Genomic DNA, 26,701 nt, shown 5'->3' with positions numbered 1-26,701 from the left:
GTGTGTATACTATAGTGTTTACTGTAGTTAGGCAGAAATTCTTCATTTATACAGGTTTGATTGACGAACAGCGCGTACTTTTTATTAAAAATTTTCTTATTGTTTTTTTTTTAATAAGGCGAACGAAATTTCAAGCACCAGCAAGAAATTTCGTTCGGCTTATTGAAAAAAAATAAGAAAATTGTTAATAAAAAGTACGCTCTGGTCTTCAATCAAACCTGTATAAACTATGTGTTTCTATACAAATTCTATTTTTGTGCCTAAATTCTTAAGTGCGGCATAATTCTTTGCTTTCAATTTCTTCGCAGGAGCGGAAAAAATTCGTAAAGAAATTCTGGAGAATTAATTATTCATTTGGCACTTGTATCAGCAGCAATATACAAAGAGACACGAGATAATATTCTGTTGAAAGCTGGCTGAATTTTCTTTCTGTTGTGCTTGATGATTGAAATAAAAATGTTTCTATTTGAGTCTTATCAAGGAAAAGTAAGTCTAAGCTTTTCAACTTGTTTACACTTAAGAGAATTTGGTGAACTTATATATGGGAATAAGGCGAGGTTTTTCAAGTTCATGTAACTGCGAAGGTTCGATATCAATATATAAGCAGTTATAAATCAGGCTGGATTAGTTTGATTAAAAAATGCTGGACTTTAACAAACAAATATACGATACATAAGGTGTTGAGGAGAGAGATAAGAAAAAGTATATCTCTCATAGCTTATATGCGTGTTGACTGTATGCTGAAAGATAAATAATAACGACCATTAAAATTTACAGGGTCATGCAGAGCGGTTTTTAAGTGATGCGAATCCATGTATATCAAATTTGTCTGGGTCCATATGGACTGCGCATTCTAAATAGCAGTAGTTAGGACGCCATTAATTTATTCAGCTCATACTTTATGGAAGTGAGATCTCGGAAACAATTTGGAACCTTAATTTTTATCTCTGTCAGTTTCATCCGGGTCTTATTTCCTATGGTCAGAATGGTATGACTGTAACAAAGTGGTACGACTGTAACAATGACACGGGTTGACCCTTATACCTGCAGGCATGCGAATCCAGAACTGTCTCTAGCATCAAACAAACATAATATCACACAAAAACATTTTCATAAATATATAATCTACTAGCAGCTTAACCAGGCATAGCCCTGAATAGGTAATCCTTGAAAATTATATTAGAATCCCATTATCACATACTCTGTCTTTCCAAATTCTCGGAGGAGTGACTGTGCTAAACTCAGATTCTGTACCGAACGTCCATTAAAGTCATGTTCTGTAATTTAAAGGTAACTAGAACTATTTGTTTTTTAATATAGCTTGCACGTATCGCAGTAAAAATCACATTCTAATTTTAAACCTCTTACTACGTGATGCTGTAAAGTGAAAACCAACGTCAGTTGAAAAGATCTTTGTCAAAAGGCCAGTTTTTGAACATGTGAACATGACACGAAAAGTACAGGGTCAAAACAGGCCATTTCTCCACCGCCGAAGGTGCTATGCTATTACTGAGTGTCACATAATTCTACAATTAGTAAAAACTCCCAAGCAAAATTCTAACCCGAAAAGTATCCGGGGATACGCTTCCTATCAAACCCTGTATCCTCGTATTTTCAGTGACAGGTTTCGAACACACACCAGGGATACGCAACGAATTAAACAATAGAGGTGATGAATTTTCTTATCCACTTACAAGATAGTACAGCCTTGAATAAAACAGAGTTCGAAATGGATTGGTAGTAGTATCAGTTCGACGATAGTTAATCCAATTCAACCATCGGATTCGCAGTTTCAAAATTTCGCTAAGCTGCCCGCCAATTAGGTAGCCTTAGCTTGAGGCCAGAAACCTACTTTCTCATATGTGCCCTAAACCTCTTGGGCAGACACCGCTTCGGATACATCATCCATTCTTATACTTCCACCTGCTGTTCAGCATTGAGCGAGACGTGCTAATGGAGAGATGTGACTGAATACCACGAGCATTACATTTACTTCTGACATTCAGATGAATTACGTCGTGGATCATTTTTTCTTCGCAAGTTTAATTGTCATGTTTTAATGAAACTTTACACAGGCTTGCTGTACTCCTTCGCTCGTGTATAGGTCATGTCATGTTATTTTTTTAACTCTATTTATATAGACACGAACAGAAGGTCTGTGCGTGTTCTTATGCTAAATTTCATTTATATAAGCCCTGAAGTGGGGGAAATATTTCTGGGTGAGTGCGAATTAGAAAACCTGGCAGCGAAAACGAGCGACGGGTAACTCTACCGTAAAATACGAGGGTCGATCTGTGGGTGATATAATCGTAATAATATACATTAAATATCTTTTCACATTAATTTCTGTAATTCAATGAGAAAATATTGCAGGAATAAAATATTGTCAATAGTGTTCGTATTTTATATGACGGGTTTCTCGTCATGCATCTTGACTCAGACAAGGCATTGTTTGATGTTCGTTTGAACGAGGAACGAACGAGTGAAGGTGACCATGTGACGTCAGTTAGCGGCGTGAGTTAGTGGCAGTGTGACTGTGTAGTGTAAGTGCTGTGTCGACAATCAAGGTCTTCAAATCGATTATGCGTTTGTCTCTGAGTTACTGCGTTACTACCAGAATATCACTTGGGACTCATGGGTATAGTTTGGAAAATATTAAAGAGATAAACATTGAATCGGTACCATTGCTTATTGATACCTTTGAATAACTTCCTCAGACCTCAGTACCTACCTGCAGGCTGCAGCTGCATACAGTCTGTAAAATTAATTCCAATACAATTCAAAATTGCTTCGTTGAAAAATATACAGAGGTTGGACAAACCGACAAAATATGGGAAACACCTGACATTATTATATCGTAATTTTAAAATATGTTATAAACATCGAAAACGTTATATCATATTTGTGTTTTATTGTTTATTGTTGCTGCTAATTGATAGGTATTTTATCCTTGCACTGTTGCACAGATATTTTTAGTAAATTATCGTAATTTTAAAATATGTTATAAACATTGAAAACGTGATATCACATTTGTGTTTTATTGTTTATTGATAATTGATTTGTTGCCGCTATATAGGTAATTGATAGATATTTTATGTTTGCACTATTGCACAAATATTTTTAGTGAATTTTTGTATGTGCACAAAATTTTTTTCCTCTGATCATAATGAAAGTTAAACAGTTGAAAAAAATTTAGGAAAATTATCATATAAATATAAGTGGAAATGTGGAATACAAGTAAAAGTGAATAAGATATGAATTTTTTCTTTTATTGAATTATCATTATGTCTCCAAAATGGACCAAATTTTGCCACTTTTTTGGTTTCCAAAGGGTTTTTTACCAAGGGTTTTCATTTTCTAGGTTTTCTATGAGCCAATTTTAAAGATTTTAGTACCATTAGAAAGCTGCTATTGTAGGCTATCTATTCTAACTAAAGTGAAACATTTTGGTTGTGACTTTGCCTGCAGGTGGGTGGTGGGGGAAACAGGTCGGACTGATAGATATGAATGATATAATTTCACCTAAAGGTAGAATTGAACAGAATAAATTCCAGTTTGACAAATATATTATAAATTAGTGACAAATGAAAAATTACATGATAAAATAATTATTTATGAATTATGAATGAATGAATGAGTGATGAATAAATGATGAAGGAATGATGAATGATTGAATGATTATTAAATGATGAATGAATGAATGATTAATGACTGAATGAATGATGAATGAATGATGAATGAATGATGAATGACTGAATGAATGATGATGGAATGGTGAATAAATGAATGAGTGATGAAAGATTGATTGAAAATGAATGATGAATGAAATATTGAATGAATGAATGATGAAAAATGATGAATGAAAGATTGAGTGATGAATGATTGAATGATGAATGAATAATGATTGAAAGATGAATTAATGAACAATGAATGACTCAATGAATGATGAATGACTCAATTAATGATGAATGAATGATAAATTAATTAATGATGAATTAATGAAGAATGAATAAATGAATGATGAATAAAGGAATGAATGATAAATGAATGATCCTGGTAGGTTTATTGATGCATTCATTATATGATAGGTAAATTATGGGTAAATTATGGGGAAATGATGGGGAAATAATGGGAAAATAATACGTAAATGATAATAATAAATTTTAAATACTTATAAAAATAAATGATTATTATTATAATTATTAGTATTATTTCCAACTTCTGGCCGAGTTTACGTTTGGAGACAGCCAAAAGAGTCCTTTAATTCCGACTGCCTACTCCCAACCGTAAAACATGGCGGGGATCTGTGACGATATGGGGTGCTATTTCTTGGAAATCCGGCGGACCAATGATTCCTCTTCGTGGAAAAATCAACAGCCGTGCCTATCTAGGAATTTTAGAGGACCGAGTTCATTGAATGCTTCAAGCACTGATTCCGGAGTGTCATGATGCCCCGAACGTCATCTTTCAAGATGATGATGGCCCGATCCATACAGCTGGAATTGTTAAAAAATGGCACGTGGAACATTCTAATGAAGTTTGGCCACCACAATCACCAGACTCGAAAATTATCGAGCATTGATGGTCGATTCTTGAGATGCAAGTCGATTCCCGCCGCCATCTTCTATGAAAGAGCTGGAGGAGTTTTAACTGAAGAGTTGTTAAAATTAATTTGGAAACAATTCACAATTTCTATGAATGTATATCTCGGAGAATTGAGGATGTAATTGCCGTAAAAGGTGAACCTACAACTTACTAAAATATATATTGTGTATTTTTAAGGTTCTTCCCTAATTTTGTCTAACCCCTGTATATGTAATTGCATTCTCGTCAGCATGAAACAATTAGGTGGGAATAACTCTATGGTTCTATGGTTCTCACGGCAGTCCAGCCACGGCCGGGCAACAGTTACTTCCCCAGCACTGACATGCGACGTTGTGGCCGCCATGAAGGTTCGGTCTGAATCCAGCCTTGTGTAGTCAGCAACTCGCTCAAAACGTCCTGGGAGTTACTTATGCCCCGTTCTGGTTGTCCAAGCTCTCTAGGAGCCCCAAACGATCAAGCGGCTTGAGTCAAACGGCCTTCAATCTATCCGCTTTCAACCCATCAGGCCTTTAATATCTTGATCAAATCCTCACTCTTATCAGAAAAGAGATCAGTTTACACGCGTTGTTCGTTCGCTAGTGGTTGCTTTTAATTAAAGCTGATGTATTAATTTTGGTGATATCAACGGTTTCAAATACTGTTTTTAACAAAACTTTCTGTTACTCTGTTGCAGTTGACTCAATTTGATTTATTCTTTACTTGTCACCCAGACTTTCAGACCTTTGAATAATTATATTAATAATCTTAAGAGTTTTTGGTTAGTTTTGAAATTCATGAGTCAATGCTGGCACACTCTATTGATTCTAGAACATTTTACCTTCACTGTCCTCTGGACACTCGGACGTCATCCGTCTAGTCCAGCAGCTGCAGGCTTCAGAGAAGGCACACCCACACTAGCTGCTGATAAGACCAGACCTCCGTTCGCTGGTAAGCCTACACGCCTACGTATTGCAATTGACTGATGGCCCGAGTTGAGGAGCCTGGACATCCGCGCGATGAGGAACCTGGACACCCGAACGTGGAGCAGCCTCTACAACCGCGCGGAGACGAGCCTGGACACCCGCGCGTCGAGGAGCCTGGACACTCGAGCGTTGAGCAGCCTGGTCATCCGCGGGATGAGGGGCCTGGACACCCATGCGATGAGAGGCCTGGACACCCGTGCGATGAGAAGCCTGGACGCCCGCTTGCTGAGGAGCCTGGACATCCGCGCGATGAGGAGCCTGTGCACCCGCTCGCCGAGGAGCCTGGACACCCGAGCGTTGAGCAACCTTTGCAACCGCGCGGAAACGAGCCTGGACACCCGCGCATCGAGGAGCCCGGACACCCAAGCGGTAAGGAGCCTGGACACCCGTGCAATGAGGAGCCTGGACACTCGAACGTTGAGCAACCTGTGCACCCGCGTGGTGACGAGCCTGGACACCCGAGCGTTGAGCAGCCTTTGCAACCGCGCGGAGACGAGCCTGAACACCCGCGCATCGAGGAGCCCGGACACCCACGCGTTGAGGAGCCTGGTCACCCACGAGTTGAGCCCTGTCATCCGCGAGTTGAGGAGCCTGGACACCCACGCGTTGAGGAGCCTGGTCATCCGCGGGATGAGGGGCCTGGACACCCGTGCGATGAGGAGCCTGGACAACCGTTCGCCGAGGAGCCTGGGCGCCCGAGCGTTGAGCAACCTAGACACCTGCGCGCTGAGGAGCCTGAGCACCCGCGCGGCGAGGAGCCTGGACACCCGCTTGCTGAGGAGATTGTACACCAGCGCGTTGAGCAACCTAGACACCCGCGCACTGAGGAGCCTGAGCACCCGCGCGGCGAGGTGCCTGGACACCCGCTTGCTGAGGAGATTGTACACCAGCGCGTTGAGCAACCTAGACACCTGCTCGCTGAGGAGCCTGGACACCCTCACGGTGAGGCCAATGCATACACGCACGTTACGAGTCCAGTAATCTCATGCAGGATCAATCCAAGTCAGCACACTCAGCATTCCAATGTACAGGCTTCGTCACAAAGAGATGTCCAATTTACCGACATATCCAAATTCCAAATATTGAAGGTTCTGCGTCACAGCGATTACTCCGTCGAACTATTAGCCCAACATGTCGCCTTGCCTAGCAAGGCCGCGATCACGTTGAAGGTTAGTCTTGTAACATTAGTGTAAATTCTCAATTTTTACATGCGTATTGACCATGATTTAAACCAAACCATATTGACCATGATTTATTGACCCAAGGAAACACTAATTACATCGGGTTTTATAGTGTTTTACTCAAAGTTTGCATATGATAAACATAATCAATAAAATAATCTCTTTTATCAGTTGATAGTTTATTCAGCTGTAATTTTGTCGGGAATTTCCCGTCAAGTTTAATTTCTCTTAATCAGGGTATGTCATTTTAGCCCTCTTCAGATTTGCTCATGCACGCATTTGTCCTCTGTAGATTTGCTCACGGATATTCCGTCCGTTCATAATAACTGTCACTTCTCATTAATATTTTCAAGCATTGATGCTCGCGAGTTGTCAGATGTCACGCGACTTTGAAACATTAGTTTGACGTTATCTGTGAAATATGTTATCATGTTTACGTAACGATGCTTATTGCAGGGGCAATTTAACGCCTTTAAATTGTCTAGGGATAAACACAAACCTTCTGTAATTTAGTCCGGGATAGCTTGTGATGTAAACGGAACCAAGAAGATTGCTTCATTTTGCTCTGTATCGAAACAGTAGCTGAATCTCTATATATATGTATATACTCCCAGTCACTGCTTTTGCAGCAGGCGCCTGCAACAACAATTCCCATATGACTTCAGAGGTTGAGATGACCATAATGTACAACTACTGAGTGATGTTAAATTTATTTAATCAACCGTAATTTAGGGTCCGGATGGAACAGCTTCGTGGTCTGGCCCCGGACTGCTTGAGTTCAATGTCTTTTTGAATTGGTAATAACAATCAAGGAAGTTTGTTTATTTGTCCACTTCAAATGAAATTGTTGGCACATTTTTAATGAAAATGCTCCTATCAAGAGTTAAATGAGGAATAGTTATCAATAGAAATTGCTCGTGTTCCTATGGGCATTGTTCCTGAGCTTTCCACGTACCACTGAGCTCGCGGTGCTTGAATTTTTGGGTTGTGGATTCAAGTCGTCATGTAGTCAGGATTCAATTAAGTTATTATGTAGGTAGGATTCGTTTATGTTATTATGTATGTAGGATTCCTTGCATTTCCCTTCTTTGTCTCTCTCGTGCGGGCACCGATGTCTCGTGTAAGCGACCTCTCTTACGAGTGTCTACACGTTTCTGTTGCTGTTCGCCTGTCCCTCCTTGTCACTTCATCTCTTTGAGATGCTAACGCTGCTTATTTCTCACCGGTTAAGACGGACCGACCACTTGAGACCTTCCACGCCTTATGGGCAATGAACGATTTCTGATTTCAGAAACTTTCTTATTGAGACCCACTACTGCTTCATTGGTGTCAATGATGTACATCTTGACTTTTCGGTGCGAGCTGGCTAAAAAGCTGAAGCTCTGGTAAACACTAGGTCATTAAACTAAGTAACTTGGACATGTTACTGAGCAAATATTTTTAAGAATATTTTAGAAGCAATTTATTTGTATTGAAATGCATTATGCAATTTCAGAAGGCACGTTTTGATGTTGACGAGCGGAGGCTGCAGGAGGCGATCACGGGCAGCCGCTGCCTGACGGAGCTGCTGCGCAACGACGTCTTCAGCCAACACACCGCCCACCTGCCGCCCCACCTCAACAGTGAGCAGCACACTAGACCGTAGTGAGCAGTGAGCAGAACAATAGACCGTGCTGAGCAGTGAGCAGCACCATAACCATGCTGAGCAGTGAGGAACACCATAGACCGTATGGATGGGGTGAGTTGATCCATCATACATAAAGCACTCCCCTGTAAGTACGTCCACAGACCGGTGACCTTGACCTCATAGGTGATCAAGGTTTTTGAGAATGTAGTGGCCAGGAGGCTTGTCCATTACATGGAAGAGACTGGACTGTATCATAATGGACAACTTGGTTTCCGGCGAAATCTTTCCTGTTTGTCACAGTTACTGGAATGCCATCACCGCCTTATGGCCCTACATGGAGGAGGGAGCTGGCGTGGACGTAGTACAGGGTCATCAATATTTAGCGTTACAACTTTGAGTGGTTAGAACTATGAAATGAAACACAATTGTGAATGTTTGAAAATGTATTTATGTAGGCAGAGGTTCAGAGATACAATTCCCACAATTTCATTCAATATGTCCACCATCTGCATCAATAACGAGTTGTAGACGCTTAGAGAAAGCCTTACTCGAGTAACGAATGACACTCTGCGGGATTTTGGCCCACTCCTTCAGCAGTTTGACCTCTAGGGAGTCCAAACTGCTATGGTGAACGGTCGAGACCTTGCTCTCAAGGTATGACCAGATCCCAAAATCCAGAGGATTCAGATCGGGTGACGATGGGGGCCATTCATCTTTGGTAATGAAGTGGGGAACATTCTCCACTCCTGAGTCGATTTGGCCCCATGGAATGGTGCAGAGTCCTGCTGGAACGACCAGGGGTGTTTTTTGAAGTGCTTTCGTGCCCAGGGCAACAATGCACCAACAAGGATAGCATCTCGATAGTTCTTCTGATTCAATTTCACCCCTTTGTCAACAAAAAAGAGGGGACTCCTTGAGGACTCTGTTCCGGCTGCCCAGACCATCACTGAGGTCGGGCATTGCTTCCTAGTCCCCACACGGTATCCTTCGTCCCATTCTTCGACCAAATTTGATCATTTTGGGAGTTGAAGTGGTGTTCAACATTGAATATCTTCTTATCACTGAAAACGAGGCTTGGCAACGTGCCATCATGATTGCGGGAAAGAAGAATCTTGGATCTTTGGAGGCGTTTGTCAACAACTTGAGCAGACAGTTGATGTTTTTTGACATGCTTGAATGGGGGACAACTTTAGGTCCTTCCGGAGAACAGTCGAAATGGTTCCATACGATACATTTGACTGTTTTGCGAGTGTATTGATTTTGAAAAAAACAATGTAACGCTAAATATTGATGACCCTGTTTACCTGGACTTTGTTAAATCCTTTGACAAAGTTGACCATGGTGTGCTCTTCAGAAAGTTGAGTCTTTTGGGGGTGGGAGGAAACCTATTAGGGTGGATCCACAACTTCCTTACAAATAGAGTACATGCTGTCTCAATTGGAAACTCGAAATCGAGAGAAGCGAGGATGAAAAGCAGAGTGCCACAAGGCTCGGTGCTTGGACCGATCATCTTCCTCATCCACATCGCCGATATCGACTCGGAATTTACCCACGCATCTACATCGTCATTTGCGGACGATACACGAGTGCTGATGAAGATCATGGAGGACCTAGCCTGTGAGAGGTTACTGGATGAACTAGCGACAATCTATGATTGGGCCCTTGTGAATAATATGCAATTAAACGGTACCAAGTTCGAAGTAATTAGATACAGAGTAGCACAGAGACCAGGATGCCACATCGCTACTTGGCATCAGATGGCACAGAAAATGGAGAGAAGCAACTTATTCGAGATCTTGGAATGTTGATGTGTACTAAAGCCACGTTCGATGACCACACCGAGGAAATAGTTGCGCGAGGGAGACCAAGGATGGGGTGGATCTTGCGGACGTTTCGAACATGAGAAGCAGTGCCAATGATTACACTCTTGAGAGCCCTCGTGCTCCCCAATCTTGAATACTGCTGTCAGCTTTAAGCGCCGCTCAAGGCGGGTGCGATGCGGTAACTGGAGGCAGTGCAGCGGACCTTCACAGGATCAGTGGCATGAGGGAGCTGGACCTGAACTACTGGGAAAGGCTGAAACACCTGGGACTGTACTCACTGGAGAGGAGAGACGTATATCATACTGGAAGATGATAACCGGATTGGCTCTCAACTTTGAATGTGAGAACTCCAAAATTGTGACGTATTACAACGAAAGGAGGGGGAGACTATGCAGGATTCCTCCATTCAATAACTGTGCCGCGGCCAGAGTACCGACTCTTCGTGAGGGATCACTGTCCGTGGTAGGATCAAGGCTGTTTACTGCCTTACCAAAGGTGCTGAGATGAGAGTTTACCCTTGCGACTTTCAAGAAACAACTGGTTAAGTTTCTGAAGAAGCTCTGGGATTGTCCAGTTATGGAAAACTACCCTCAGCAAGTGACAAGCAATCAGCTAGCCCAAAGGATGGCAAATAGACGAAACACGTCCAACGTTACATCTGGGACCCCTGGGACCTGCCAATCGACGACTTGGAGACGGAGAACGACGAAGGCGGAGCATCAGCTTGACCATAGACTGAGAAGTCCTAAACTCTTCATAAGGTCCTCTCACACCCAGCGCCCCTAGCTTCACAACACACAGTCTCCACATTTGCCACCATATCACATGCTGTATATATATTTATATTTCGCCATCACTTTAATAATATGAGTAGCCTGCACGATAACCCTGGATAGTTAGTAGAGGTCATCGCAGAAGCACAATAGCAGTATTAAACTGGTACAGAATCTGAGCGTTATGGAAAACAATAAAAACACCTTTGCAGCGTGTTAAAAAAAATTAAAATCCTTTATTCGCTTCGCAATTTGGCGGACTATTCTTTTGAATTTTTCCCTCAAATTCGCAGAGGTGGAAGTGACCATCAGGTACCCGGTAGCGGCAGCTGCGTTCACAAATTTTGCCGCCGGTCGCTTGGTTGCGGTGAGGGAGACGGCGGAGCTGTACGCGTTCCACTCTGCAGCCTTCATCATGAGGCGGAGGAAGTCCCACAAGGTTTGTAGCTGTAATTTGTTGACGCTGCTGCTCACACAAGGCTATAGGTGTGCAGTGCGTAGATTTAATGGGGTGAACTCTTGAAAGATAATTAAGTATTGCCCACAGTCGACAATTTTATCGAGTGACCGAGTGAGCGGTTGCATCTGTGTTCAGTTTGCGTCTTGATTACACTTTAAAATTTAATACGTATTGGCTACATCTTGGCCCAAGCTCGACGTGTCTCAAGTCCCTAATGATAACTGTTGCGTTTGGCAGTGGATATACAACATCCTGAACGGCAAACGCGAAGCAGATCGGGTCATCCTGCGTGACGCCGACCCCCTGAATGGCTTCGTGCTGCTGCCAGACATGAAGTGGACGGGGGAGAAGCAGAGCGACCTCTTCTGCCAGGCCATCGTCAACCGCAGGGACTTGGCCAGCCTCAGGGTGTGCACTTCGCCTCCATCAACTCCTGCCATGAAGGTCGGCTGAGTGAGACATTTAGGCTGTGCCGCAATGACCTATTACATCATAACTGCTGTGTGCTAACTCAGGTGAACTGCTTCATAACCTGCTAGGAAAGTTTTCATACCTTCGGATCTCCTCAAGAAACTAATGCGATTTAATGTAGAATTTTTCTGCACTATAGTTTTTGATTCAGGAGCTGAGAGTTATTGCCGTATTTGCAATTAAAGTGGCTTCTCACTGCCAATACGTTATAGATTACGAATGATAATATTCTACTAAATTTGTTTATCGTTAACAGGCATGGAGTACGGCAAGGTACACCCGCTGGACATGGTCATTAGTAACCTGGAAATTTACTCTGATTACTACCGCAAAGTGACTCTCACATTAGTAGGCAACGATAGTCACCCGCACCCTCTGCTGCGTAGGGTTGAAATGAGTGGTGAAGCCTTCATGCCAGTATGCGGGAAGAGGAAGCGAACAACTGAAGACCCGCCTCTACTTGACTTGCCTCATTCCAGCGGGTCTCCTAGAGACCAGGGTCCGCCCACCAAGTTGCCCCGAAGATCCCCGAAAAACCCGACGTTGCCGACTTTTCCATGGGCAACCACCTCGCCTGGGCGAGGTGGTTGCCCGGTACGATACCCGCTCGATTCGATACCCGCGTGCATTACAGGCGTTTCGTCGGCCGCAGCGTCACATGCGGCTAGAGAGGCGCCGGGAACGAGCGCTGCAGCGCAGGCCCAAGCAGCCGTGGGTAAAGGGAATGCGAGGACTCGAACTGGCGCTCGTGGACCTGATAGAGAAGAATTGATTTTTAATGCGGACCCACGATCTTTCGTGCCTACAGGAATGTCAAAAGAACACGTAGGAGCCGACATTCAACGACAAATTGAAGAAATGATCAAAACCAAAGCGAACGTCATGGTACAGAACGCACTGTCGCAGAATATTAGGCCTGTCGTAGAAGCGACTGTAGTCGAAATTCTGCCTCGGATTGTGAAGAATAATTTCAAGAATTTAGTTGAGACAACCATCAAAGAAATGATGTCAATTACCAAGCTGAAGAAACTCTTGAGGGCAAAGATAACGCAGAAGAACCATAAGGGCATTTCAAATTGGTAACTGCCGCCATGAAAAAGAAAGTCCGGTAAATTTGCAACTGCAACAACTGCAAAATCACATGTTCTGTCCGCAACAAACTGAACTATCGACAACTGCACCGGTAACCAATGTCCCAATAACACCCATTGCACTATCAGTACCCGTGAAGTCGTGGCTGGATTACCACAAGATGCAGAAGCGTCCCGGGTCGCCAACTGCAGCAGCAGGACGCGTCCCGGGCTGTCCCAACTGTCACGTCCCTAATAGGAAGACTAGGAAGAAGCTGCTCTTCAGCTAAGCCTGAATGTTTCGTGTGACGCTGAGGAAATATATTACTTTTCGGGAACTGTTATTTCGTGGGATTATAACTAAAGGCAGTATTCCCAATCATATAACCGAGATGGTTATCTGAGTGGTCTTGTTGCCGTTGGATCACGCAGCGTTTATGATTTTTATAACAAAAAAATTAATAATAATTGTAATAGATGCTACAGAACTTTCAAAGTTTATTGCAGTCTTGTTTCCCACAACTCACTGCTCCAACTTTGCTGTGCTTGATCGCCCATCCTTCTCGCAGATTTGACAAGAACTGTCGCATGTAGCTGAGATCGAACCCATAGCACACTGTATAAATATGATATAACGTGATGATATGGAAAAATAGATTATTTTTTTAGTCTCTTGATTAGTAACAACTCTTATATATTCTGTGCTGTAATAGCATGAGAATATTATGTTCTTATATATTACGTATTATGGGTGGTTCAAGCTATTTCAATTTAGAATAATTGATTGAATGCTAGAAAAGTAGCAAGGCGTGGATTAAGTGATCGGTCATGTTCTTCGTAGAAATCAATTAACAGAAAAAATATAACTCAGTACTCACTGCAGTGAGTGACAGAGCGCATTTCCTCGTCGACGAAAACTTGAGGTCATGGACAGACGGACGGATAGACAGACAGACAGACGGACGGACGGACGGGCGGACATGGCGAGCACAATAGTGCATTTTTTCCATAAATGAGAAAATGCGCTAAAAAGTACGAGCTTTATCCATACAATAACTTCGGTTCTGTGTTTATTCATTAAACGAGCTCGTGAACGCAGGAATCCCAAAACGACAGCATCTGTTAATAACCGGAAACAAGTTTCATTTGGCGAGGAATTTACCTTTTGTGATGAATTATCCTGATTACCAGTTTTTATATGTCTACAGATATACGCCCGCAACTTTTGATTTGTATGGTTGTCATTCGTTGAGACGATAGTGGTCGCGATAAAGAGCATCGTTGCGATGCCTCAACATGCATTCTACTCGAAGTTCAAGGGTGATCCCGAAACAATGTTACGACGCGATTGTTCGCTTGCTATTTTCACTGAAACAACTGTAAAGGATCTTGACACAAGACCAATTTTACCAAAATTTCAGCGAATGAACTCGTTCTTACCTACAACCTAATCTCAGGATGGTACGTGTATAACAAAATATATGACATTTATTAATTATATACGATGTTCAATTGATAAGAATGTTACTTAATTGCACCTATTTTCACTTATGTTTGCAAAACGCATATTTGCAACGATGGAATGTCCATGGATGAATTGCTAAATTGATGAAATGTGTCAATGATGAAATGACTCTTATGAAATGTGGTCGGTTACCTTTTGAACGAACGCACTCACGTTAGATCCTCTCCTCCTCGCATTGTTAGGAAGGGGGGGGGGAGAATCCACTACACGTATTAGTTATTTTAAATGTCTGTTGCTACTACTCGTTTGTTACAATGAGCATGAGAGAAACCCAAAACAAATGGCTATAATATACATGAATAAAACAAATGTACTCAATATGAAAGAAATAGGTCATGAATGAATTGGTAATTAACACATGCTGAACGGAAGGGAAGAGAATTTTCAGATGTTGGGGATTGTAGAGATTGTGTATTTATTTGATTTTTGTATCGGAGCGAACTGAATTAAACTATTGAAAATTGTGTCGTGTGTGCCGTGGATGTGCCAAGTACGTTATTGTTGGTACATGAATAAGTGAATACATTGGATGTTAGGTTTGAGGATAGGTAATAGATTTGTCCTTAGTATCCTTAGTGTCGTGCTTGTACATTTCGTAAAGAAATGTTAAAGAACATTTTAATGGTTGGGTTTCATAAATGAGACAAGATATTAGATATTACATACAAGATATTACAACGATATTAATGTCCGTGTAATTTCAATGTTATACGGTATCTTTACTTTCCTTCATTTTTTCTAGGAGTGTTTGTTTATCATCAGTTATATTCTCGATCACTGATAAAGAAAAAACAAACTTCTGCGCATATTCCCCTTGGCTCATGGTACCGACATGTACCATCATCTGGTTGATCAATGCAGATGTGAATGCGGCTGTGTTTTATTTCTGTTTGAGCGCATAGCACTGCAGGACAGTGAAGTGTTGCTCTTCCAGAAGTCATGAAGAGAGTAGCACGACAACGGTGGAAGCGATAATATTTAATACTTGATGAAATTTATCCCCATTACTTATCGGTGTTAAGGGGAGGGGGTATACCCTAAAATTTTCGGATTTGCCTTTCCCGGTTTTTAGTCTCATCTTAAAGCTGACATTCTGCCCTATCCAACGGTGCCATTACCATCTCTGTACGTTGATTTATGCGTTCACGACAGATCATGAAAGGGGGGAGGGTGGAGGAGTTCTTTAACAAATAAGATAGAAGGTAATTCGCTGCCCAGCACTTTAAATACAGTGTCTGCTTGAGGTGCAGCTCAGTAACCCGCCTGGATTCGTATGAGGAGGTGTGCATGCAGTCGCTCCCACCATCCTTGAGTGGAATCCAGCTCCATTAACGTTTAGTTTCGTATCCTTGCTACATTGAGGGCCTATTGCGATGCGCGCGGGACTTTGTCGCACTCTGCTGAACATTCACACTTATTGTCGCGGCAAACCTATCTCCTCCTAGAGTTTTGAAGCTACAGCGATGAGACATATACCATTCGATACGTAAAGACCATACCTATCGACTTATCGAGCCCTTTTTTAAATTTGTGTATAGTTTGGATTAAAAATGGGGGAGGGGGGAAAGTTTGAAGAAAATGAGGAAAAAAGAAGAAAACGGAAAAATGCGTGTAAAAACTAAGGCAAAATGAAAAAAAGGGCTCGATAACTCCATAGGTATGGTCTTTACAAATCGAATGGTATATGTCTTATCGCTGTAGCTTCAAAACTCTAGAAGGAGATAGATTTTTAAAGTACCCCCTTTTTTATGTCCGTTTTCTATGAATTTCACGTTTTCTATTAATTTTCCGAAAAAATCTTACGAACAAAATGTACTTGTATTTCGGTTTTACATATATGTGGAAAGTTTCAGAAAGATCCGTTAGTAAATGTGTAAGTTTTTCTGGAGGGTATACCCCCCTTAATAGTTGAAAGCGTGAGCCATTTCAGTGAGCGTATGAGCTATTTCGATGACTGCTAAACGCACGAAGTTATCACTCCTCAGAAGGAACTGCAGGGCGAAGAGTTGCCGCTTGACAGTGACGGTGAGAGATGAAACGCGGACTTTGGCGTCTCCAAGGTGTTCAACAACAGCAGCTTCGTCGCCTTCTTCAGTATGTTCTCTTCATGACTGGGGGCCGCGAGGTTTACTTCATGACTGTTTACGGGAACTTGGGTGTCGGCGGCGAGGAGGTCCTGACTGAGCAGCTCTTCTTGGGCAGTTTGAGGTCTCACTCGGCAGCGTCAGGAGGGCGGGTGTTGCAGTCACCGCTAAGATTATCATACTTCGGGCAAAATATTTCAGACTATTAATACATTAAATCCCTTGACATCAACAGTGTAATATAATAAGCCAATGCACTTCGAGTTGCCATTCTTTCCCACCCTCACCACCATCTTTCTCGTTCGTTTCTTTCAACTTAACCTTAGTCATTTATATAAAATATTGGGATTGGCATTTCTTAATATTTCTTAATTTTTATTCGTCAATGTTTTCGAGAGAGCAAATTTATAAGATGAAATGACAGATATACATATATAATAATCGCTTCCTGAGACAGAATGAGTTGCATCATTACAACTTTACCACATCACGTCAGCACTTGTTGAAAACTGCTATCATTCATTTCATTTTATTTTAAGCAAGGAGTGATCACAATGTTCCCCATGTCTAAATTTAAATTCATTTTCCGACGGCATTATCTCCCTTACGTGTTTACTTGCACCACTTAATTTCGCCATATCGAGGTTAATCCGCAGCCTCGAGATTTTCAGCCCTGGCAGCCATTCCAAGCCAGTTCAGCACCAACTATCACCGCATGACGACCTCCTCTCTTAACTTCACTGCCCTGCGTGTACGGATAGCTCCGTATTTGTACTCGAGTCTTCGAGTGATTATGAAGAGCGGCTAGCCCTTTCTCGGTGGACCCCGTCAGCGAGATGGCACTCCGTGGAGACGCGCGCACCCGACGGCGCGCAGGAGGCCGACTACGTCGCCTGCTGACTCGTTTGTGGACTCTATGAAAGCCTACTGCGGTAGAGGTGGGTCGCAGTGCACGGATTGGAGTGACATGCCGGTCGGCCTTCTACCTTCAGTTTATTTAGTTGATACATTGTGATCACTAATGCTTTTTCCACTCGTGAACTCTTTAAAGGTGAATGTCCTACGTTATAGTTATAACCCTCAAATTATTGAACTATATATATAGCTTCCAGAACTATGTTCTTGGCATTATTCTTAATTCTATAGATTCATCCCAATTTGATAAAATCTATCATCATAATTTTCAGGCATTCACCTCTTGTCAACCGCGTGTGGTGCAGCGGCGGCACTCCAGCAATCCCGACGCTGTCGGGAAGTTTGCCGCTGCTTCGGGGTGCGATTGAGGCGACGCAGCTCGAAACCATTACGATCAATACAATTAACTTTAGTTCGTTGTCGTGCGTTTCTTTCAAACCCCCCACTCGTTTGCGTTTTCAAGAGCACTAGCCATATTTGAAATTACAATGCGCCGAGATTTTATTTCATAGTGTTTACTGAAAATACTACTAGATAATGACAGTTGTCTGCATTTTGACCATTAGTGCACGAACGCTAAATATAACTTCTGTTTTTACGGACAAAGTCTCATTATGCGACATCAAAACACCAATAGGTTTGAAAAAGGTTGATAAAGGTTTTGCGATCTCTTCGTTTGAAGTCGTGATGAACTGATATAGTATATAGCAGTTATTTATTATGAAATGGAATATGACATTACCCATACAAAGACAGGAAATCTCTTCACCGCTTCATAATTGAAGGAGTTATGATTGGGATAGTTGCGCAAAAGTTTTCGTTTTTACATTTCAATCAAAAACGCTATTACGTAAAAATCTGCAATAATTCCTCCCTCAAAGCATTGCTGACAAAAATTTACATTCTAAATTTCAAGCAGATCTGTTCATAATGTCAGGAATTGTGGTTGGGGCAGTAGGGCAGGCGAGTTTGAGATCACAAACGAGTTCCAAGAAGTGTTGATTGGGTAAAATGTTGTGAGATTAAAGTGCAAGTATTTAACACGGTAACATGCTCATCAGGTGACGAAAGATTATCCAATCATTCCGAAAGGCATTCAGTACCTCGTAGGCATTGTTAGAATCTTTTGACTATTCTGTGAATTCTAATAATAATAATAATAAAATAATAATAATAATAAAATAATAATAATAATAAATGAATAATAATAATAATAAAATGTTTTTATTTTAGAAAATATTCATTGTAGAAGTTGTCGGTTTATGGAGAAGCAACTAACGAAAATCTTTGTGTACACGCATTTTCATTGCAGCTGACACGCATTAGTTATTAGTAGGTGTGTGCAAAATTTGTTTTCCTCTGATCGTAAAGAAAATTATACTGTTGACAAGAGAAAAAATTTAGAAAATTCTCATATAAATATGAGTGTAATGCAAGTAAAAAAGAAAAAGATATGAATTTTTTCCTTTATTAAATTATGTCTCCAAAATGGCCCAATTTTTGCCACTTAATTTAGGGAAAAATTATCATGTCTAGGTTTCCTATGAGCCAATTTTAAAGATTTTAGTACCATTGGAAAGCTCTTGCTGTAGGCTATCTATTCTAACTAAAATGAAACATTTTGGCTGAGACTTTGATTGCAGGTGTGTGAGAAAAAGGAATTAACCCAAAGGGAGAAAATTAATTAAATTAACCAAAATGGAGAACTGAACGGAATAAAGTTCATTCTGATAAATAAATGATAAAGAAATTATACATAAATGATGAATAAAATAATGACAAGTACATAAATAAATGATAAATGAATGAATGAGAGATGAATGTATGAATGATGAATCAAGAATGAACGAATGATGAATGAATAATGGATGAATGAATGATGGATGAATGTAGCAGGTGGGTTCATTGATGCAGCTTCGTTGATAGAAAAATCATAGGTAAATGATAAAAATGAAATAAACTTGACAATCTAATTTATATTATTGCCATGTTGCTGCAAACAAAGTCTGCTGCCAATTCAAACATATCCATCTCGTAGTCCACTGCCATGTCATGAGACTCGTCCTTACATTAGCCACGCACTGACTGCAGCTGACACGCATTACGAGGCGGCACTGACTGCAGCTGACACGCATTACGAGGCAGCACTGACTGCAGCTGACACGCATTACGAGGCAGCACTGACTGCAGCTGACACGCATTACGAGGCGCTGGGATAAATTACAATGAGGTGTACAATGTACAATAGTGCAGGAGCAAAAAAAAAATCCAACTCACTAAAATGTTATTATTACTGAAAATTATCGATACTTATATTAATCTAAATAATAATTTTTCAAAAATAGTATTTGAAGTTACTTATAAACTACTTTTCCACGTCCCCGCCCAATGTTGGCATTATTGTAATTTCATCAGAAGTTTCCTCCGAACCTGTTATGCGCGCGTACTCGTAGAACAAAAACTGTGTTCGATACTAAAAGCACAACTTCGGCTTCATTATTGAGAACTTCAAACTATTGCCATTAGTTGAGATCATAATGAGATGTATTATGCTAGTCCTACCAGAACACTTATCTAATGAGACGGCGAACACCTGATGCCTTTCTCAAGCCTATATCTTCTGCCGACGGTAAATTTGGAGATGAAGGTGTACGAGTATTAAGGTTTTTGCTGAGATCTAGTTCAAGAAACTCTGAAGAATTCACATGAGCAAAGCGTGAGCATAAAAACATAAATATGCCATGACATGACATGACATGGCATAACCACATGACAACACATGACAGCGCATGACAACACATGACAACACATGACAACATATGACAACACATGACAACACATGACGACACATGACAACACATGACAACACATGACAACATATGACAACACATGACAATACATGACAGCACATGATAACACATGACGACACATGACGACGCATGATAACCACATGACAACACATGACAACAAACAACACATGACAACAAACAACACATGCCATGATATAACATGACATGATTTGTAATGATTTATCAACGTTAATTGTGAGAGATTTACGCGAGGAACACGTGCTGATATTTTCATGCTTATCTTTCTTTGATGCAGCGGCATACCAGACTTGATATCCTCTCATCTATTTGGATTCTATAACATTCTGTTATCCCTGCACACTGATTTGATACTGAAGTATATAATGGAATATATAACTGCGCCATCGCCCACCTGTAGCACTACAGCTACTTGAAGCAGTTACCTCGTCCAGCTGCTCCATTGCAAGTCACCAGTCGAGAAGATGGGATCTTTGGTACGCGTCTTACCTGCCCTCGTGGCCGCGATATCTTGCTTCACGGCGCTGGCCATCGGTGAGGATCTTTGGATGTGCTAGTGAGGGATTAAGTGACGATTATCAGAAGTATGAAGAACGCACAAATAAATGTCATTCAAAAAATATTTTTTACACATCTGTATCTCAGAATTAAGAAATAACTTACAAAATTTACTATTTAAAATTCTACTAATTGAATTTATTACATCACCCCAGACATCCCCGACCTGCGGTACCTGCGAGCCTACACCGACTATGACCCCGACGGCCCCTACCACGAGTTCTTGGACTACTCCCCCGACCTCAGCGTCCAGGGCATGGATAACTCCATTGTACGCATCTGCTTAACTGGACTGTGAGTGAATATTTTTGAGCGACGTATTCGAGTTTCGGTGAAGTATCATGCACGAATAAAAAGTAGTGAATGGATATCAGGATGGTGTTGCTGAAAAAAGTTCAAATGACTCTCCTTACATCGACCTTAAAATTTATCAAGTTGAGTGTCTCTTTGGTTCCCCAATCTCCAGTGTCACCTCTGAGTCACAGTAACTGCATGCGTGTGACTCATTACGTGATCGTGAAATTGGAAATACAATCATTAGGGTTTTTTACGTCCATTCGTAATAGGATGTGAAAACTTACCCCATCTGATTCATTGGTAATTTAACTAGCAGAAAATATGTGTTATTATATAATTAATGCTTCTCGTTAGAGATATTCCTCTTCATGTGTTCATTAAACCATCAGAAATTTGCTGTACTCTCTTTTCAGGTGGTTGATGTACAGCGAGCGATACTACAACGGAACTAGTGCTGCTTATGACGGGATCAACGACTGCCACAATATTTCTTCTAGTCTCTCTGTAAGCAAACGCGGAAGGATTCATTACTCGAATGTATTTAATAAATGGGTATTTATTATATGTGTATGCATCACATTTTGTATGTACGCTCTATGTATGTATCATAGTGGATGTATAAACATTTACTACTATTACCTGGCAGATGCAGGTATCTTCTCTGCGGTACCCAGGAAGCCCCTACGGTATGGACGACGTCTATTACACCCTCTACGAGGGGGAGTTGTGGACGGGCAATGAATTCAAAGGCAACACAAATGTCCCGACCGTCGCCAACTTGGATATGAATGTGTCCTCCGTGTCGATCAGTGGACAATCGCCGTGGACTTTCTTTACGTACGTCTTGTGCTATAATTCAACCCAAATATCTGCGGGATGGATAAATGCTTCGATTTAATTTTGCGTCTTTTATGATATGATGGAAATTAATTTACATATCTGAAGATGAGCGACGTCAGCATTCAGGTACTTCACAAGAAAAGATGAATGCCTCCAAAACAAGAGCCTCTGTGCAGTGTAAATAAGATTAAACGAGTGCAGCTCTGTTTAGGTATCAGAGGAACAAAAATATTGATGCTAGGAGATGGGTCTTTAGAAGTTAGTTAGTTAGTTAGTGTTAGGATACGTGCCTCATATAATCTGATGAAACGTACCTCATAGAGCGTTGATTAGCATCTGATGAAGGTTAATGGCGTCTTTGGTGTGCAGGGGCCTGCAGTACGCCGGGGAGGCCGTGTGCTTGTACCCTGTTAATATTGTAAACGACAACAGCATTTATTTGCATCACGGAGGAATTGCAAGAGTAAGAAAACTAAAGGCGCCTGCGCGTCTTTTTTGTCTGTCCTAGTAATAGTTTTCTTCATGTTGCTAGTGAGTACATCGTGATGGTCATTACAGCAATAAAATAATAATTGTGGTGTGTATGAGAAATTGGCATAGTGATGCATGGTGATACATTACGTATCGCTGTAAGAATATTCTAATGCAATTATTTAAGATTGTTTCATTTATGTTGTTTATTTGTATCTGAATACGGAGATACAAACTGTGAAACAATGCTAAGCGCCTAATGGACCATAACCAAGTGCTCTGTATAAAATTTCAAGTATTCAAATGTTTTCATTGTGAATAATAATTAAAGAATGGGGTGAATTACTTTGGGAACATAGTTGCATAGATGTGACATTGACAGCGCCATGTTCCAAAATTGAAGGCTTTATCTTTTATGTAGGCCAACTTGAGAATGCTGCTTAACTCACTGCAGGAAGTCAACCTATAAAGTGAGTTAAGCAGCATTCTCAAGTTAGCGTACATAAGTCGCTATGTCTGGTACTGCTTGTCACCATGTCGCCATGACATGATATATGAGCGAGCTGAGAAACATAACATAGCGAGCATCAACGAAGAGCTCATAACTTTCCAGCGCAGCCAAACCTGCTGAACTTATTTTTTTGGGGGGGTTATTTTAACTCCAATCACACTCATTGCATGCACTTCAGTGATCAACCCTGCATATTTTCCTTTCCAAAGCTGGCACAATTGGGCTTACCGGACAACTCGGTCAGGTCGGTGGCTAAGGGCTGCCTCACTGACAACGTCTATAGGGGCGACCGCCCCCATCAAGGGGAGCGTGGAGACCGGGATGGACATTAGGACTTCCGACAAGTGCTGCATCAAGTCGAAGACTTCGGACATCTGACAAGTGCTGCATGAAGTCGAATGCTTCCTGCCATGATAACTAAATGAATATATGATTCCAAAGTATATCACAGACGTTTCTCTTCCATTTTTTGGAATCGCAATTACCTAATAAAAAAATTTTCTTCCTACATAATACTATTGACAATAACTTGATAATTTTATCAAATTGCCGATATTCGTTGCAGTTTATAATGCGATTCAAACATTTTAATAATTGAGAATAATAAATAATGAGTTCAAAAAATTCATGATAAGAAATAAACTAAAATTTCGAATTTGTCTTATTCAGATGTATATAATGATATGATTATTTTCTTATGAATATCAATTTTTAAAATGGAATGTAAATTATCTAACCTATTTTTAAATTAATTTATCCTGAGCTAAAAGATTTACCTAAATACCGAACATTCTAAGGAATTATGATGAGGCTATTGACTTTTTACATTATTTCAAAGCCGGAAGAACTGGCGAACAGAACGCTCGTGACTTCGTTTTTCGATGTCATTAAGATTGCGTTCATAATTAATTGCATCGTTCACGATCATTGTGACTACATTGTGCAGAATCATTATGACTGCATTGTGCATTATTATTATGAATGCACCGCGCGTCATCATTATGACTGCATTGTGCATCATCATTAATTATGACTGCATTGTGCAGAATCATTATGACTGCACCGTGCAGAATCATTATGACTTCATTGTGCATCATCATTATGACTGCACCGTGCAGAATCATTATGACTTCATTGTGCATCATCATCATGACTGCATTGTGCATCATCATTATGACTGCATTGTGCATCATCATTTTGACTGCATTGTGCATCATCATTATGACATCATTGTGCATCACCATCATGACTGCACCGTGCATTATCATCATCATGACTGCATCGTGCAGGATCATTATGGAACATTCTTCTCCAACTGCGACTCAAATTTCTAGCATTTCTACGGTTACTATATTTAACTATGACTGCCAGACTGCACATTGTAGCACAGACTGCCAGACTGCACATTGTAGCACAGACTGCCAGACTGCACATTGTAGCAGTGACTGCCAGACTGCACATTGTAGCAGTGACTTCCAGACTGCACATTGTAGCACTGACTGCCAGACTGCACATTGTAGCACTGACTGCCAGACTGCACATTGTAGCACAGACTGCCAGACTGCACATTGTAGCAGTGACTGCCAGACTGCACATTGTAGCACTGACTGCCAGACTGCTCATTGTAGCAGTGACTGTCAGGCTGCATATTGTAGCAGTGACTGCCCTCTTTTTCCGCTTTCTATGCTTTTCAAGTTTTTCCTTTAATATGTGCAAATATTCATACGAACAGAAAGTTCTTGAATTCGTGCTTTAAATATGTGTGAAGTCGTGAATGGGGTTCAGAAATATCTTTCAGAAATACAGAATTTTTTAACCCAGACGCTCCCCTTAATATTACATTGTTTATTACCTAGTTTCCATCTTTTCAATTTTAAACATCATTTACACATCCTGACACAAGCAGTATCTCTACTCAACTTTCGTTGCAGTCGTTTATCTCTTCAGATTAATTATCTTGCTGATCCTTTACGGTCAAGTTTGTTTCCGTTCCCAATATTTTGGTTGCAACTGAGTGCATGCCTCATGAAATTAAAACATTGGAAGGAAAGATTGTTTGTTCATTATTCTGAGGTTAAAAATTACGTATGCCAGCCAGCGTCAGCAAGAGGGTTTCCCTCTGCTCGGAACCACACAACACAGAGCAAACTTAGACCGTCGGATGTAGCCCTCACCGTAGCGATGTGGTTGTGGTGGAGGAAGAGACCCGTTTTGGTCTTCGCGGAATGAAAACGGGGCTTTTCCTCTGAACTGACGAACGCGCGGCAGTAGCTGAAGCGTCCCGTGCCTTCAGTCTAGGAGTTGCTGGAGAAGTGGGCTGTGCAGCCGAGCGCTAGGGCGCGCCAGACGATCTTCTGAGATGTTGCATGGTCCTTGGACTGCAGGCTTCCGTTTCTGATGAAGTTGACTGAGCTCCTACTTGGAGAATCATCTGCTCGGCTCTCTCAAATTCATCTGAAATAGACGTGACAAACCTTAACATTGGGATTACAACAAATTAAGTTTGAAGAGCTGATTTCCAAAAGAACTATATAACTTGCAAGTAGTAGGTAAGCCAGGACAACAAAAACTTGCTAAACTTCCACAATCAGCACTCAAAATAAAAATAAAATTAAAACATGAGCTCAACAAAGCAATGCAAAGAAAATTGTTCGTGAGACCAATGATGTAAAATTAAGACAGTGATGTAATTACCTAAAGCAACAGCTATATTCCGGTATGAGTGGAGCGTCGATGGTCTAATTCAGGAGTCTCATTTCTAGCCAAAACAGTGACATTTCCCTTTGATGGCCATCAGTCTTTTATGACGTTTGTCACTACATTCATTATATAACCAATCTGTAGGTACAATCTGCAATGTGCCATCTATGAAAAAAAAAATCATTGAAATTTCTTAGGCATTTCTGGATGGGACATAATCTGAAAAAAACTTGATTCAAGGAAAGATGGGAAAATATTAGCTTTAAGTAGCCACTACCAAGTGCCGGATGACCAGAGACATGATCCCAAAGTGTTAATTTTTCCAGATTAATGCATTTTAGTACATGGTCGACGTTAATGAAGAAATTCAATACTCGTCTAAAATTAATAGAACAGTTGCCAATAAACTTCTAATAAGAAAGTAACACCCAAATTTGGCAGAAGCCACGTACATTTGCAGACCTAGTTAATCTAGAGATGGGGAAGCAATGCGATGAATTATGACCTCAGTACCATCTGACCTCAGTACCATCTGACCTCAGTACCATCTGACCTCAGTACATCTGATCTTAGTACCATCTGACCTCAGTACCATCTGAACTCAGTACCATCTGAACTCAGTACCATCTGACCTCAGTACCATCTGACCTCAGCACCATCTGACGTAGGTACCGTCTGGTGAATTGGTACCATCTGACGACCATCGTCAATGCTCTGACATGGCAAGCACCTGTATACCACTACTGAACATCGACATGATTGCGGAACTGGTGAACACTTGAAAGGCGTGGGTGTTCAGTGCCTGAGTGGTGGCGAAGAGTTTAATGCCTTTGTAGTTCAATCGAAGAATTTCTGTTTTATTGGAAGTTATATTACTAACCTGACGCAAACAATTAACAGGAATGATTCATCCAAAGACACCAGTCAACGGTATGATTTACCTTATCATTTTCATTTGCTCTGTTGATGCAGCCAAGCTCCATCAGTCATCGCTGATAAA

At 41.1% G+C, this 26,701-nt stretch overlaps 2 protein-coding genes across 2 annotated transcripts; both read left to right on the top strand.

Annotated features, from left to right (window-relative positions):
- Positions 1-5,253: 5,253 nt before the first annotated feature.
- Positions 5,254-13,262, top strand: LOC108682235. Its single transcript, XM_018171365.2, has 6 exons — positions 5,254-6,736; positions 8,244-8,370; positions 11,265-11,410; positions 11,669-11,879; positions 12,159-12,401; positions 13,123-13,262. Exons 1-6 carry the CDS (start codon positions 5,567-5,569, stop codon positions 13,260-13,262), a joined length of 2,037 nt encoding a protein of 678 aa, XP_018026854.1. The 5' UTR covers positions 5,254-5,566.
- Positions 13,263-20,705: 7,443 nt separating this feature from the next.
- LOC108682240 lies at positions 20,706-23,482 on the top strand. The gene is made up of 6 exons (XM_018171370.2): positions 20,706-20,858; positions 21,038-21,176; positions 21,593-21,683; positions 21,826-22,016; positions 22,389-22,482; positions 23,211-23,482. The coding sequence occupies exons 1-6, from the start codon at positions 20,789-20,791 to the stop codon at positions 23,331-23,333; spliced, it is 708 nt and encodes a 235-aa protein (XP_018026859.1). The 5' UTR covers positions 20,706-20,788; the 3' UTR covers positions 23,334-23,482.
- Positions 23,483-26,701: the final 3,219 nt, after the last annotated feature.

This window comes from Hyalella azteca, unplaced genomic scaffold (genome assembly GCF_000764305.2).
Source record: "Hyalella azteca isolate HAZT.00-mixed unplaced genomic scaffold, Hazt_2.0.2 contig13542, whole genome shotgun sequence".
In the NCBI taxonomy this organism is placed as follows: Eukaryota; Metazoa; Arthropoda; class Malacostraca; order Amphipoda; family Hyalellidae; genus Hyalella; species Hyalella azteca.
This window is presented reverse-complemented; position numbering and strand designations above follow the sequence as displayed.

Excerpts from the sequence above, each read along its gene's own strand:
- LOC108682235 (XM_018171365.2), top strand. The coding sequence starts at position 5,567 with ATGGCCCGAGTTGAGGAGCCTGGACATCCGCGCGATGAGGAACCTGGA. Across the intron at positions 11,880-12,158 it reads AACTCCTGCCATGAAGGTCG|GCATGGAGTACGGCAAGGTA; the intron begins GCTGAGTGAGAC and ends TATCGTTAACAG. Across the intron at positions 12,402-13,122 it reads CGGGTCTCCTAGAGACCAGG|TACCCGTGAAGTCGTGGCTG; the intron begins GTCCGCCCACCA and ends TTGCACTATCAG.
- LOC108682240 (XM_018171370.2), top strand. The coding sequence starts at position 20,789 with ATGGGATCTTTGGTACGCGTCTTACCTGCCCTCGTGGCCGCGATATCT. Across the intron at positions 20,859-21,037 it reads CTTCACGGCGCTGGCCATCG|ACATCCCCGACCTGCGGTAC; the intron begins GTGAGGATCTTT and ends ACATCACCCCAG. Across the intron at positions 21,684-21,825 it reads ATATTTCTTCTAGTCTCTCT|ATGCAGGTATCTTCTCTGCG; the intron begins GTAAGCAAACGC and ends ATTACCTGGCAG.